The sequence below is a fragment of the Zootoca vivipara genome, chromosome 2, assembly GCF_965207765.1.
Source record: "Zootoca vivipara chromosome 2, rZooViv2.hap1.1, whole genome shotgun sequence".
Classification (NCBI taxonomy): Eukaryota; Metazoa; Chordata; class Lepidosauria; order Squamata; family Lacertidae; genus Zootoca; species Zootoca vivipara.
The window spans coordinates 57,571,058-57,586,488 of NC_142584.1; the positions used below are offsets into that span (position 1 = coordinate 57,571,058).

Below are 15,431 nucleotides of genomic sequence, written 5' to 3' on the forward strand. Positions count from 1 at the left end.
TTCATTGTAAAATTGCTAAACATTTTGCCATTATTTAAGTCCTCAGAGGTGAATAATCCTCCAAGACTAGGACTGCAACCCTAAATATGCATACCTGGAATCAACTTCTATTGCAATCAGTATGATGGAATTGCAAGTAAATGTGTACAGGAGTTGAGTGTGAGACGACAAACAAAAGACCCAGTGGTGGACTGTTTGGGGAAGTAGCATGCAAATATAGTAGAATTGGGATTCCTGGTGTTGGTGAATCCTGCTGTGAAATTATTAGGAGTGAATTCCCAAGAAGATCTGAACTAAAAATGCAAAAAAAATATATATGCAGGCATCACAGATTAATTGAGAGCTAATCCTGAGTCTTCCTTCATAAAATAAAAAAGATACTCTTCCAATTATCTGTTCAGAGGCAGATTCCTTGTGTCTCAGTCTTAAAAATAAATCAAAAGTTCAATTTTGGCCATATCCGATGTCTTGCTGGCATATGACTTAGCTCTCTTTTCTATAAAAATAATCCTAGGTTGCAGAAAATGAAATGAGACAAGTAAGCTACTGGCAGTTCTCAATGTATGTACCTATTGAGGCAACATACAGTATATGTACCTATTAGTATTAAGTAGCTTGGAGAATGCCCAGAAAATAAGGATCAGACCGATAGCTTGTGCCTTCTTCCAAACATTAATTATAATATGGGGTCAAACGTGTGGCAGGTGCCTTTGCCACACAGTAAACTGCAAAAGCCTTATTCACATCTTACTTTCATGTAGCATGTTACTGTGATTAATTTAGAACTGGGTCTAAAGTGCCGCTTGTTTGGATCACACACGTGAGCAGGAACATGTGTGTTAGGCACGTGGTTGTTTGAGGAAGTAGACACCACATGAGAAGTGTGGCTAAAAGCACAGCCCCACTTGAAAGTAGTTGCAGTAATATCCTGTGCATGAGTAATATGTGAATATGGCTACCAGCATGTCTACATATGGTGTTGATGTTGTATTCTGGCACAACAACTGGGTAGCAACACAAACTTCTAATGGAGCTGCCTTCAGTAGTACATCTTGTATCCAGCTTCAAATAGCTACCAATTTCACATTTTCCCTTAAATTAGCAGTTTTTCGAAGCCTATGTACAAGAAGCAAACCAGCAGCACCAAACCAGTGCAGAAGACATCTGACAGAGAGATACAAGGAACAAAAGACGCCCTCATTCAAGACTTGGAAAGGAAACTACGATGTAAAGACAGCCTTCTCCAAAACGGGAACCAAGTAAGAGATGTATATTATCTGGCAGAGGGCAACTTGCAAGTTAAGTGACTGAGCTGGATGGCTCTGAGCTTAGTTACCGTGCAGTTTGTACATCTTAAGGCATAGCCAATGTTGGGCCCTCTCTCTTAAATTCTATCAGTCCAAGCCAGGATGGCTCATGTTTTACTAAAACATGAGGGTACCATGTTGTCTCCGCTGCCTTAAACCAATTTAATTAGCTATAGCCCGTCTCTAAAACTTATTTGATGTGTGATCAAATATTTACGGTATTTATTTCATGAATTTTATGTATTAAAAACATTTAAAAAAAACAAATCGGCAATAAACTAAAAATGGATTACAACACACATCAGTATACTACACGTCTGGGGAGGCTTGTCTAATAAATACGATTTTAGTAAGTGCTAAAAGAGCATATTGAAGGCGCCTGCCTGATGTCAGTAGGCAGGCGCCTACTGCAGGTGATGCCACACTAAAAGATTGATTTCTTACAAATGCAGAATCTATATTTGACACCTATAACACCTGTAATGTATGTTGAAACTGCCATTCAAACTGTGTCAATTGAGAAAGACATTCTCTAGATTAATTTAGGAGTACTTTTAATACCAAAGGCAATCATTTCAGAATTGGGAATGATTTCATTGAAGTGTTGTCCTCCAGAGCTGTTGAGCTCTGGCAATAGAGTGGATTCTTGGAGATAAGTTGGCCCTTGAGTCACCAGTGCTTAATTTCTGATCAAGTGCCATTCATCGATGTAATCCTGTAATTTACAGTTGATGCCAAAGCCATAACCTGATCAAAGGCTAAGCTAAAATCCTATTGAAACAAACAAATAAATAGTCCAGTAGCACCTTAGAGACCAACTAAGTTTGTTCTGGGTACAAAGTTGGTCTCTAAGGCAGCGTTTCTCAACCGCTGTTCCGCGGCACACTAGTGTGCCGCGAGACGCTGGCTGGTGTGCCGCAACGTGTGGCGACGAGAAGAACGATTTGCATTGTCACGTGCCTGGCGGCCGCCAATATAAACCGCTGACCCGCCGGAAAGCAATATTTCTCCTCTTTCCCAAAGCTCAGTGCAAACGAGCCTGGCGGCCGCCAATACACTGCACTGACCCGCTGGAAAGCAATATTTGGCAAGTGTTTCTTGCAGTCATAATTATAATATAGGGCGGCACAGTTAAATTTTTTAACTTTTTTAATGGTGGTGTGCCTCGTGATTTTTTTCACGGAACAAGTGTGCCGTGGCCCAAAAAAGGTTGAGAAACACTGCTCTAAGGCACTACTGGACAATTTTTAATTTATTATTTCAACTGCATCAGACCAACATTGCTACCTACCTAAATCTAAAATCCTATGGCAAGGATGTGTGAGAGATTAGTTCAACCATCAGGATCTCAACCATTGGAGTATGTCAGACTATGTTGTTGCAGACAATTAACTACAAGGGTCCTGCCAAAAATGTCACTCCTGTGTTGAGTTTTCCCGGTGTCAATATCAGCTTACCCTGTATATGTCAATATATATGTTTTTCCATAGCAGCCATCTAGGAGAAGGTGAGGGTAGCCAGCACATTATGATTTTAGGTAGATTGAACTGGATTGATACTGGGTACATTGAACTAGACATTGAAAGAGGAGAAGAAGGATCTCCACATGAGACTGTTACTTGCCACAGTAACCCCATGGTTTTACCCTGCTTACACCTATTTAAAAGAAGTGGTGTTGCACTTTGTGCATCTTGTCCCAAAAGGCAGTGGATTTGAGATCTGAACCTGCGCACCTGTTGAGGTTCTGCAGAACACTTCTAGTACGCTAGCTTATTGTTGCTCTTGCTTTATGTATTGGCCGAGGCTGAATCTATCTCAAATGAGTTAAAGCTTCTATTTAACTTTCCAGATCAAGTATTTTATAGTTTATTCATTCATCAGGTAGATTGAATTGTGTAACAACCATTAGTAATTTGCAAGTACTCTCAAGCAGTGTGTGTGTATATGTGTGTGTGTAGATATCTGCCTGGATCAGCTGTATGTTTAATAATAAGTCCTCCCTTGGCCCAAGCCCTAAGAGGCATGCATATGGAATGGAATCCAGAGCTAGTTTTATTCTTGTTAATGTGTCCCTTCCTTGTTTCTCCTGACTGCAGTGAAGAGATCCCCTGAGTAAATCAAGTATTGGAATACTTTAAGGAGTTCATGGGCTTCTCTTGCAGTTATTTCTTCATGTAGTTAGCTCTGTTATGCTGAATAGGAATTAGAAGTTCAAACAGCATTAAACAGCCTTTTCTAACTAACCTTTTCTTTTGCTCTGTGTTTAGCGTTTAAGCTACGAGGAGAGAATGGCTCGCAGGTTACTTGGACCAGAAAATGCTGCATCTGTGTTTGAACCACAGAGTGAAGAAAATGTGCAGGATGCACAGGTAAGGTTTTTTTTTTAAAAAAAATTGTCCACAGTCCAGAACATAAATTGGGTTTTGCAAAAATAAAATGGGACTGGGAGTTGGTATCATAACCAATAATAGTCATATTTGTTCCTACTGTCATCCATACGACAGAGCAGATTTTTTTTCTAAACAACATTCAAGGGATGAATATTAGGATTCTTCATATGAGGAATAAAGATACATTACGTTGCCCAAGACAAGACATTGATTAGGTAACACTTGTGTCCTCCCTCCATAGTTTCCTATGTTACCATGGTAACATAAGGATAAGACTACTTCACAAGTGGCCCGTCATGGTTCACTGCAATATGCATAATAAATGCATATTCATAATAATAAAGACATATGCAGGTTAAATATAGGCAAGGAGGAGTACTTGTAGCCATCTGCAGGTTCCCATGCTGTCATGACCCGCACCATGAGGTGATTACTTCAACTGACACACATAGTTGAGTTGTATAATGGCTAGCACATCTACATTGCTTCTAGAATTTGCATCGGATAGTGATTCCTTACTGTGAAGAAAATGCCAAATGGCCACCTGGAAGATCCAACAAAGCTGTCACCATGAGGTGATTTCTCTCCCACATCAAATTCTTGTGACTCAAATAAATCCCAAGTGTTTGCTGTACAGCAAAATTTTTGATCCAGTTCACTGTGGCAGATGCTCGTAGTCTATTGCTGCTCAGATGTCGCCACAGTGGCTTTCCATAGCCAACAGGACACAGGAAGAAGTGGAGTGATGGGAAGAGAGCACACAGAGCCAAGGAAGTTGTAGGAGTGTTGCAGAACACAGCATGCAGAAGAATGATGGTGAGCAGAATTGGCTGTGCTGTATCACTGAGCATCCTAAGTGCAGATGCTTCACTTTTTCAATGGAACAATTGAGTCAAGAAATGCACTTCCCCTCTGCTGTTGGAACAATGGGATCTGACTGAGGCCCCATATACACTATGCATTTAAAGCAGTATTGCGCCACTTTAAATAATTTTGTCGTTCCCAAAAGAAGCCTGGGAAGAGTGGTTTGTTAAGAGCGTTGAGAGTTGTTGGGTGATCCCTGTTCCCCTTACTGAGCTACAATCTTCAAATTAATTTAACAGTCAGTGCCTCATCTCAGGGAACTTGGGGAATTGAAGCTCTGTGAGGAGAAATAGAGGTCTCCTTTAATAGCTCTCAGAACCCTTAAAAACTGCACTTCCCAGGGTTCTTCGGAGGAAGCCATGACCATGTAAAGTGGTGTGATGCAGATGGGGCCTGAGACAAAGGCTGAACTTGGGCCCTCATTACCAGTATTTGCTCCATTGATGTATAGAAAAAGTAGGGGGGGAATGATTGGGGGAACTATATCTGTAACCACTGTTAAATACCAGGTTAAGAATTTATTTTCTAGTGTGCTTTGTCCTAGCCGCTGCTGTCAGTGGCCTCTTCAGCTACTGGATTTATGATTTATTGATGGTTGATTAGGATTTTAACTGGCCCAGCTTACTCCCAGTACTGGATAGAGTGGTATGGCGATTAATGGGATGGGGAGCTGGAGACAATGTATCATACCAAACTCTGCTTTTACTTAAGGTTTTGGTAGGGTAACAGGTTAAAACAGAAGACAATACTTATCAATTTGCATCTCCAATTTCAACTTCGGGGTCACTTTTTGATTTTTTCTTCCACTCCTTTCCACTGCAGTATCCACCTGCTCCCTAACACTCTTCATTATTCCAACTCCCTTTAAAGTGTTTTCAGCCCTCTTCTATCTCCTTGCAACTGTTCAACTCTTCAGGTTTTTATTTCTCTGTCTTCCCAACTTTCTGACTGATTACCCTTCTTCTTGGAGTTTAAAGGTGTTGAAAGACTGTAGGAGAGTCTCTGTTACCACCACACTAGTCATAGTGTTATTGCACCTCAGTTATAATTGTTTGAAAATCCTTATATCTCTCAAAAACTTCCATAAAGTCTCTTAACATTTGACCCTGAAGACAAATTTGCAATGCCAAGTCATTATGTTTATGACAACTACAACTACCCTATTTTGAACATAGCTTATATAATAGATATCCCAAAGGAAAACTTTTAAACACCAGGAGGAGAGTTTTAGTTAAGTTTCTATTTCTTCTTTAATTGCTAGGTTGCTAGGGGAACCTTTTAACCTACAGTACCCCATTGTACAAAATTCTCTGAGCAAAACATCCCCTTGTACTTTTAACCTGCCTGTGAGCTTTTGACTCTCCTATACACAAGAGAGTTTAAAGTGAAAAGGACCATTTTATAAACGGTACAAAATAGCTAAAAGTCCTATTTCTTCACATTGTAAAATGTTGTCAGATATTATCTTCTGAAAACGCTAGCCGATAGTTCATTGGTGTAGCAAAATAAAAATACCCATGTTAGATAGTTCATGAGCTTACTCTGGTGTAAAGGTTCTCTTGACTGCTAAACCAGTGTTCCAAAATGCAACTATCAGATGTGAAGAACTTGACACAGTGTTAATATCGTACTGTGATGGATATACAAATACCTAGAACTGTTAGTGCTGCACTTCCTATAATTAACTGTCCTCATTGCTAAAATGGCAGGAATACCACTGTGCCTGAATTATACCTTGTATTGAATTCAATTACATCTGTTCTTTAAAATGCTAAGATGAGTTGTGTTAGTGAGGGGGAAATAAAATAAAATCCCAGTTGCTCTCATAAAGCCTGTGTGATTTGGTTCTTGCGCTGTGACCTAACAGGGAAAATATTTTCCAACTTAAGTTGTGCTGATTGCCATTGGTACCCTTTTATGAGTGTGCACAACAGTGTGCTCTTGCCAATACTTGACTTCTATTCCTGGTCTTCTGAAGGACACTGTGTCCCTAGCTCTCATTTCAGATACTCCAGTGGGATAATAGTCCCCTCCCCCACCCCACAACAAAGGTGACATGTTTGCCAAAATAGTTTGGACCAATGGAAAGAATTGTGTCATTCCTCTTGCACATGACTCTGGCTCACATTTGTGACTGCTGATTATGATGACTTTAGGAGATCAATTTCTTTTATAGTCTGCAGTAGAAAGTGCTTGTGATTTTAAATGAACAGTTTGTTTCTCCAGAAAGATTTAAGCTGTAGGATGTTCAGCTGAGAGTCCATCATACGTGTTCATGATTAAAGCAGTGATCATTTCCTCTTCTGATTTTTGCAGCAGCAGAACTTGGAAAGCACACGACTGCACGTTCCTTCAGCACAAGCAAGGTACATGTTATGCACACATCAACCTGCAAGGTGTATGCTAATGACATGAGATCTGACCCAAACTGCATACACTGGCTGTGTGAAATGATAGTGGCCCTCGAGCAAGGGTAGCCAGCATGGTGCCCTTTAGATGTTCTTTGACTATAGCTCCCATCAGTCAATGAAGAGGGATGATGGGTGCTGTAGTTGAACAACGTCTGAAGAGCACCACATTAGCTACCTCTGGCTCATGGTTTGGGAGCCTTGGGCAAGAGAATCCTTTGGAGTCCCTTAAAGGTATGAAAGCAAGTTAGGCATACCATTTCACTTAATGCCATATATAATAAGTGGTAATGAAAGTATGGATAAATGTATCATCATAAATTCACTGTGGTCATTTTCTATTACAAATAGAATGGAGAATGTTGCTTAATGCATTATATCAACACTACACTGAGTACAAGCAAAAAGAAACATTTCATTAGCACCATATGTGATACATGTAAATAGAAATGGTAAATAAAACCACCCAAGCCTTTAAAATCAGATTGTATGTTATCATGGTTGGAGGGCCCGTTTACTATAAAAGATGGTATAGTGATAAATCATTTAAGGGTCAATTATCTAGTACCCTATTTTATGAAAATAACTTTTATGAGCCTCCTTGGAAGTGACATCTTCAATCACACCACTGTAATCCCAACCTCTCCCAGTTTTATGTTTAGCTGAAATCAGTACTAATCCTACTAGACTTTTGGTGACACAGAAGAGCACAGATGATTTTTTTTAAAAAATCATTTTTCACCTTTGAAAATGACCTCTCACCAGACTCAACAGTTACAAATACAGTAAGCCCACAATTTGTGCAGGGGTTACATTCCAGGGGTCACAACTAAAGCTATAATCCCATATAGTCAAAACACTTAGGGTTTAATGGTGGGTAGGATTCCTGGACCACCACCCCCTTAAAAAATAAAAATTGCATTGCGCAGTGCCACCTCTCCTTTTGCTACTTTGTTTGCAGCAGCAACAAATAGCCAATGCAGGAGAGAAATCCTGCCACATGCTCCCTTCCTTAAAACTTACTGCTCCACACACTGATCAAAAGAGGGAGGGAGGGAGGGAGATGTAAATTGTGCAATCTTATGCATGTTTACTCAGAAGTGCATCCCTACTATCTTCAGTCGGATTCACTCTCCAGGATGTGTGTATAGGATTGCTTCCTGAAGTTTTCTTTGGGCAAGAAAGTTTATGTGTCATGGAGACTCCCATTTCCCCCCTTTCCTAAGCAGACATTCTGTTCCGCATTTGAGTTACTGTCCAATGGCATCTCCTCCTCCTCCTTCAGATTCTAGTCAGAACCAGTGGAAAATCTGAAGGAGATATTTTCTCCACTCTGCTGAGATTTCATTGTGAAACTAGTACAGCTGATATGGGTGGGCCTTGAGAATAGTAGTAATAGGAGTACTGTAGTAATACCCTGTTTCTCATATTTTAAGACATACCCATAAAATAAGCCATAGCAGGATTTTTAAGCATTCAAGGAATATAAGCCATACCCCGAAAATAAGACATAGTGATAGGCGCAGCAGCAATGCCGGCTGCGGCAGGAGGAGGAGGAGGAAAAAAATAAGACACCCCTTGAAAATAAGTCAGTGTTTTTTTTTGAGGAAAAAATAAATATAAGACATGTCTTATAATATGAGAAACACGGTAGTAGTAGTAAAAAAATACATACATACATACATACATACATACATACATACATACATACTTATACCCCGCCCATCTGGCTGGGCCTCCCCAGCCACTCTGGGTGGCCTGTGTTTTTGTAGGTTAAGGAAGGATATGCTTGCAATGCTGCTGAGTTAAAAACCAGGCAGACTGCCTCAAAAATAGACAGGCAGAATTTTGTACAAAACTTTGGGATCTCCTAAAATGTGGGCCCCCAGGAAGTTGCTCAGTTTGCCCAGTCCCTAAACCACCACTGACTGTTACATCTGAACCCCTTAACTAACCCTTGTTTAGTGAAGAAGCTAAAAGATTATCACTGGCCTGACCATTGTGAGCCAGCAGCCCTATAAAATCATTCTGCCCTTGTGCACCTGTCATGTCCTGCCCCTTTTGTAGCATCCACATCATCTGGTCCAGCTGCTTGCCACATGTGGAAGGTCTGAAGTGGGAAGCCTGATCATAATCTTGTGAAGTTGAATGCCCAATGGGGACAGAAAGAGTTTTTAAATCATGTACTTCAGCGCATATGATTGATTCTAAGTTCGGGAAAACATGCATTATAAACAACGTAGTTCAGTCTTCCTTTAAGGGGAAACTGTAAGGCACAAGATACCGCATTAAATGCCATGAGGCGAAAGATGGGAGTCATCCTATGAAATATGCATGAGTAATTCTCTTCAACAGTCCTAGGTAGTTCATTGCCATAATGAAGCTGCAAAACTAGAAATATAATTTTGCCTCTTTGGAAACTATCCTCACCAGGCTATCGTGAAATGGAACTATTAACACATACTTGCTGTGGGTGTGTAGGGGAGAAAGGTTATTATAGGAATACTTTATTGCCTTGTTGATGTGCCCTTTTAGGAGCAGGCCATCTTCAAGAGGGGAGAGGAATGAGCAAGGGTCAATCCAGGAGAAATTTTTTCAACCACGTTTTGTACAAGTGCCTGAAGACATAACAGTTGAAGAAGGAAGATTTTGCAGGATTGATTTCAAGGTAATGTATGATTTCAAGCCACTTTCAACATAGCTGTCCTTACTAATAGATTTAAGAAGTGCTTTTTTCTGGGGGGTACGCAGGGGTACGCATACCCCTAAACATTTTGTGAATCTTTGTACTTTTGTCCATTTACTGTACTTATTTTTCTCGATTTGAACTATAAAATGGTGATTTTCTTGAGTCAAAATGAGAGTACCCCTAAACACTTTTTTAGAGAGAGAAAGAGCACAGGATTTAAGAATTGTTGGACCAGTTCATTTTGTTCAGTGTTCTGTTTCCAGCTATGGTCAGTCCCATGGTTCCTAGAAGCTCACAAGTAGGGCACAGAGGTAATATCCTTCTGTTGTTGTTTCCTCAAACCTCTGAAGCTTTGGAAGTATATTGCCTCTGATCATGAAAACAGGATTAAACCTACACCCTCCATGAATTCATCAAATCTCTTTGTAAAAGCCATCTAAGTCGCCGGCCACCACTATATCTTCTGTTAACATATTGTGAAAGTAAATTGTGAAATTCCAGAAAGAGGAATTTAGGGTATGATTGGAAACCTTCCTGGGCTGCCTGATCATCCACTGTCACAAGGCAAGGCATTTTTAAAGAAGCATATTAACAGTGCAAAAATGTGGAGCAGTGTGTCTTCTGCAAACCAAGTGCATACTGTAGTTTGGTTTGTGCTGTGCCTGGTAATCTTCACAGAAATGAGAGTCTATGCACAATTTTGCTAGTGTTCTTGTGACCTTCCCCCTGCACTGCCTTTTTTGTGCTTGCATGTTGACAAAATCTGATAATGGGCAGAAAGGTCTGAAGTTTTGCAGGCCACTGAGCATTGCCCCAGTTTTCCCTTGTGACCTAGTTTTGTGTCATACAATTTCCTTCATACAGTTAATGTCACACCACTATGTGCTGTATGTATTTTTAGAGCACAGACCCATTTTGTAAATAGAAGCCACTCCTCGTCTTGTTTTTGTTATTTTGTTAAACTATGAAATTTATATATGACAGTACTAGACTCTTCTGTAGACCATGTGGTATGAACGTAGCTCTGTTTCTGCTTTACTTGGAAGTCGAACAGAATCCGTTCCGGAAGTCCGTTAAACTTCCAAAACATTCGAAAACTAAATTGCGGCTTCTGATTGGCTGGAGGAAGCTCTTGCAACCAATCAGAAGCCACGGAAGCCCCATCAGATGTTCGGGTCCCAAAATAACATTTGCAAACTGGAACAATCACTTCTGGGTTTGCGGTGTTCGGGAGCCGAAAAGTCCTTCGACAACCAAGGTACAACTGTATATGTTACAAAACTGCAACCCAGAATAACATGTACTACACAAGTCAGTCACAATGTGTGCAGTGATTCTGCATGTATAGAGTATCAAATGAACACTCATTGATGTTCCCATGCAGACTTGCCATTTGGCATGAATTATACTACCACAATACCTTTATCTGACACTACCCCCTGTGTATCTGTTTTCTTTCCCCTTGTAGGTCAGCGGCCTCCCAACTCCAGATGTGGCATGGTACCTAAACGGAAGATTAGTTCACCCAGATGACTTCCATAAAATGATCGTATCTGAAAAAGGCTTCCACTCATTCATTTTTGAAGTAGTCAGGGTCTATGATGCTGGAACATGGGAATGTGTGGCTTTCAATCGTGCTGGAGAAGCTTCCTTTACAGTAAAGCTAGATGTCATTGGTATGAGAGAGCTTTGTCTATTTGGAAACAGTTTTTTGTTTCTCTACTTCAGCTGGTGCAATCTGTTACAAATATCCTTTCCTGATGTGCTCTTTATTAAAGGCTGTATCTAAAGAAATTTTCTGGTTCAGGGTCTCAGTTTTAAATGATAGTGACATAAAGTTATACCTTGTGTGTATGACTTTCTGAAAATGAAATTTCTAAATGTTATCCACAGTGATGGGGTTTCTAATTCCACTGAAAGCGGGAAGCCACTACTTAGCTTCAATATATGAATTTGAGAACTGTTCTTGTTCCCCAAAGTGTAGGGGTAGAACACCAAATGAAGTGTAGAGCTGGCATGGATGCCATTGATACTGAAATAGGAAAAGTATGTTCATATCAGGGCTTCTGGATACAAAGTGAGTTTAGAATGGAACCACTGATTCAAGCATGTGTGTAATACATCGTGCTGTCCAGGATATATCTTTCATTTGCAGCGAAAGAGGGAAACCCCAAGCAACTGAGGGGGGAAAGCTGAAAGCAAAGGGGTAGAAGAAACTGTAACATCCTAAATCAAACAAATATTAAACATCAATTCCTTCAGCAAGGGATTTCAAAATGCAGAAGCCTAGGTCCTTAGTTCTGCTGTGTCCACTTTCCTTCTACTTTCTGTTAGCTTCTGTATTTTTGAAATTACCAAGTGAAGGACCTGATAGATTGAAATATACTGCATTATAAATGTGTTTGGGATATTAAAAAAGGTTTTGTTTTTATTTACCTTCACTTTTAGTCTGTCATGGCTGTAAAGTGTCATCTTTTGTCTTCTTTTTTTAATCCAAACTGCCATCTAGCACGAGAACACCGGAAAGCCCCAACATTCATCTTTAAACCTCAAAGCTCAAGAGTTTATGAGGGGGATTCAGCCAGACTTGAATGTCAAGTGTCTGCTATCCCCCCACCACAAATATACTGGAAGAGAAATAATGAAATGGTACAATTCAACACAGACAGAATCAGGTAGGTATCATGATGGGCCTCTGAGCTGTTCAGGAGTCAAGTTGAATCAATTGCTGTGATTTTCAGCTTCATCACTCTTCTATAAAAACATGGTGTTTGGAAGACTGGATTATAGTCTGCAGTGTGGGAGAGTATTTTTGCTTTAAGCAATCTTGAGCTGGATGTGGGCTAGATGTTGAATGCTCTCCAAAGTGACTGCATAATGGGAATTTGCAAAATATTAGAAACCGTTAGGACCTGAAAAGTAAGAGGGGATCTGCAAGATGCAGACTTGCTTACATGGCCTGATACTAGGTTCAGCTCAAGGACACTGCTGGACAGTATCTATATCCCCCCCTGGTATGGTCTGAAGGGGCATGAGACTGCCATCTTGTTGAAGCTAAGTAGGCCTGCCCAGGGTCTGGGTGGATGACCACCTGGAAAACACATTCATGCTGCTTTGAGTTCCATGATGGAAGAAAGGCAAAATATAAATATCAGCAAATTTATATATGCAGTTGAATATAGGTCTGTGTCTTAGAAATACCTGGCAATGCTTAACAAGAATGATTTTCACAAAATATATAAGTCTTAAGGTGGGAGAGGGGACTGTAATCTTCAAAACCTTTTTTGTCATTTTTCTCTTTTCCTAGTATGTTTCATGATACCTCTGGGAAGGTTTGCTTGCTGATCCACAATGTAAATAAGAAAGATGCTGGTTGGTACACAGTATCTGCAGTCAACGAGGCAGGAGTGGCAACATGCCATGCCAGATTGGACGTGGCTAGTAAGTACTTCTTCTTTTTCTTCTTCTACATATGTGAATGTTGATGCTAACCCCCCCCCCCCCAAAAAAAAGGCCTGCACAGTTAGGTGAACCCAGGCCAATTGAAATGAGCAGGTTTTAGTTAGGCCTAACTTTGCATACAGTTGGACTGAAGATGTGAAAGATGGAAGGTATTGATGCACCAAGTATATAAACATGTCTAATTGGCATGATTGCCTAAACTCCCTTTATGTGTCTTGCCTGTAGTACAGCTGATCTTCCCTTTTGATGTAGCAAGCTGAAACGGGGCGACTTATTTTGATTGGACTGTATCCCACTTTTCTCTCTCCCACTTTTTAAACAAAGTAATCTGAATTATTTCTCTTTGCTTTCTAAAATCTATTTCAGCTCACACATACAAGCCAGTTCCAAACCGCAAACCACTGAAGGTTCGACCAACTTTTAGCAAATACTTGGCACTCAATGGTAAAGGTCTAGATGTGAAACAGGCTTTCTTTCCGGATGAAGGAGAGTTCCAGCGTATGGCAGCAGAGTCTGGACTCTATGAGAGCGATGAACTTTAATTGGCAAAAGGGAAGAAACTTTCACTCCTGCAACAGACATTTATGAACAGCACATGCAGTTAAGGGTTTATTGCGCTGATAAGCAAACATACCTAATATATTTTTATTTATTATTTAACTCCTGCTCTTAGTTCTGCTGTTGTGATTTTATTAAGTCTGATTTTTATAAATGTGTGTGACTGTAGCAAGAAGGAAATCCAAATGTTTGTATTTTTAATTTTAAAGGCCAAGAAACAAGGCCAGTGGATGATCATGAAAGTGTAGATGGTTTGAATGCATCTAGATTCAGTCACAATATTTTTATTTGTACTGCTTTGTTAATACCATGCCCCATAGTATTATAATTTTCTGCTGCCTGGCTATTAAACATAACTTGAGTGCTTTTAATGAAAGTTTTATGTCTGATGCAAATAAAATTTTAAATATAAGACTTATCATGTGCTTTATCCTTATAAGTTTTGTGAGTTGTTGTTGTTATTTGAGCTTTGGGTATTTTCTATTGCAGAAATTCTCAACAAAATTGTCATAAACAGTACTTGACTAAAGAAAATTGTCACTAGTATTTGGGTTAAAGCCAGACAAAGGAGAGAGTATAAAAATAAATCTGAAGCAACTGCACTACTACTGTCAGGCCATAAACAGTACAGTATGTTGAATACAGTACAGTATGTTGAATACAGAAAGCTGATCGCCGAAGAATTGATGCTTTTGAATTGTGGTGCTGGAGGAGACTCTTGAGAGTCCCATGGACTGCAAGAAGATCAAACCTATCCATTCTTAAGGAAATCAGCCCTGAGTGCTCACTGGAAGGACAGATCCTGAAGCTGAGGCGCCAATAGTTTGGCCACCTCATGAGAAGAGAAGACTCCCTGGAAAAGACCCTGACATTGGGAAAGATGGAGGGCACAAGGAGAAGGGGACGACAGAGGATGAGATGGTTGGACAGTGTTCTCAAAGCCATCAACATGAGTCTGACCAAACTGCGGGAGGCAGTGGAAGACAGGAGTGCCTGGCATGCTCTGGTCCATGGGGTCACGAAGAGTCAGACACGACTAAATGACTAAACAACAACAAATGTTGAATATTTATTTAATTTGTATTCTGCATTTCCAAAAGTGCCCAGGCTGGCATATATCAAAATGTGAAACAGTGCAATTTAAAATAAAATACAAATAACATAAAAATAAATAAAATAAAGTAATTTTTAAGATAAAATGATATAATAATATATTAAAAACATTTAAAAATTCAGCATTGCACATTCCATTTGCTCTTATGAACCAATATTTTGATGCTACATTAAATGTTGGCTGGTTTCACTGGCCTGGTTTTGCTGCAGTGCCATGCTAAACTATGTCATGGTTTGGCTTAACATGTCCAAACCTGGGCACATAGTCTCCCTGGGGAAAAGTTGCCATGGTCTCCTCTATGGGTGCTCATGGATTTTAAGAATTAGTCTGCTGGATAGCAGAACTTCATACATAAGGAAAGTAGACAATGGAAGAGTTTTCAACTCCCCCAGTGTCTTGCATTTGCTTTTTGAGAACCCTACTAGCTTCCCTTAAAAATGCTAAAATAGTTAACTAAAGTGCTGGTTTCACGGTAATTAATGAGTTTTGACAGACTGAGGTAAAGGCAGCTTCCTGCAGATTGTGAAAGTAAAGTCTAGGTGATTTAAAATCCTTGCATTCAGGCTATAACAACTTGAATATGACACCTTCAGTCTCCAAGCAGTGTGGGGTTCCAGATGCTCACCCAGGGTTCATGTT

At 40.0% G+C, this 15,431-nt stretch overlaps 1 protein-coding gene across 26 annotated transcripts in view; it reads left to right on the plus strand.

Moving 5' to 3' along the window:
• MYOT (myotilin) overlaps positions 1–14,092 on the plus strand; it is a 58,740-nt gene extending 44,648 nt beyond the window's left edge. For 17 of the 26 annotated variants that reach the window (XM_088661947.1, XM_088661943.1, XM_035105531.3 and 14 more), the window contains 8 exons: positions 1,103–1,259; positions 3,575–3,676; positions 6,878–6,927; positions 9,505–9,637; positions 11,127–11,334; positions 12,168–12,333; positions 12,966–13,099; positions 13,487–14,092. In XM_088661947.1, the coding sequence (XP_088518073.1) occupies positions 1,103–1,259; positions 3,575–3,676; positions 6,878–6,927; positions 9,505–9,637; positions 11,127–11,334; positions 12,168–12,333; positions 12,966–13,099; positions 13,487–13,662 (1,126 nt within the window). In that variant the 3' untranslated portion in view covers positions 13,663–14,092. The remainder of the gene's footprint in view (positions 1–1,102; positions 1,260–3,574; positions 3,677–6,877; positions 6,928–9,504; positions 9,638–11,126; positions 11,335–12,167; positions 12,334–12,965; positions 13,100–13,486) is intronic. The other 9 variants (XM_088661950.1, XM_088661944.1, XM_088661949.1 and 6 more) reach the window with 2 other exon arrangements.
• Positions 14,093–15,431: the final 1,339 nt, after the last annotated feature.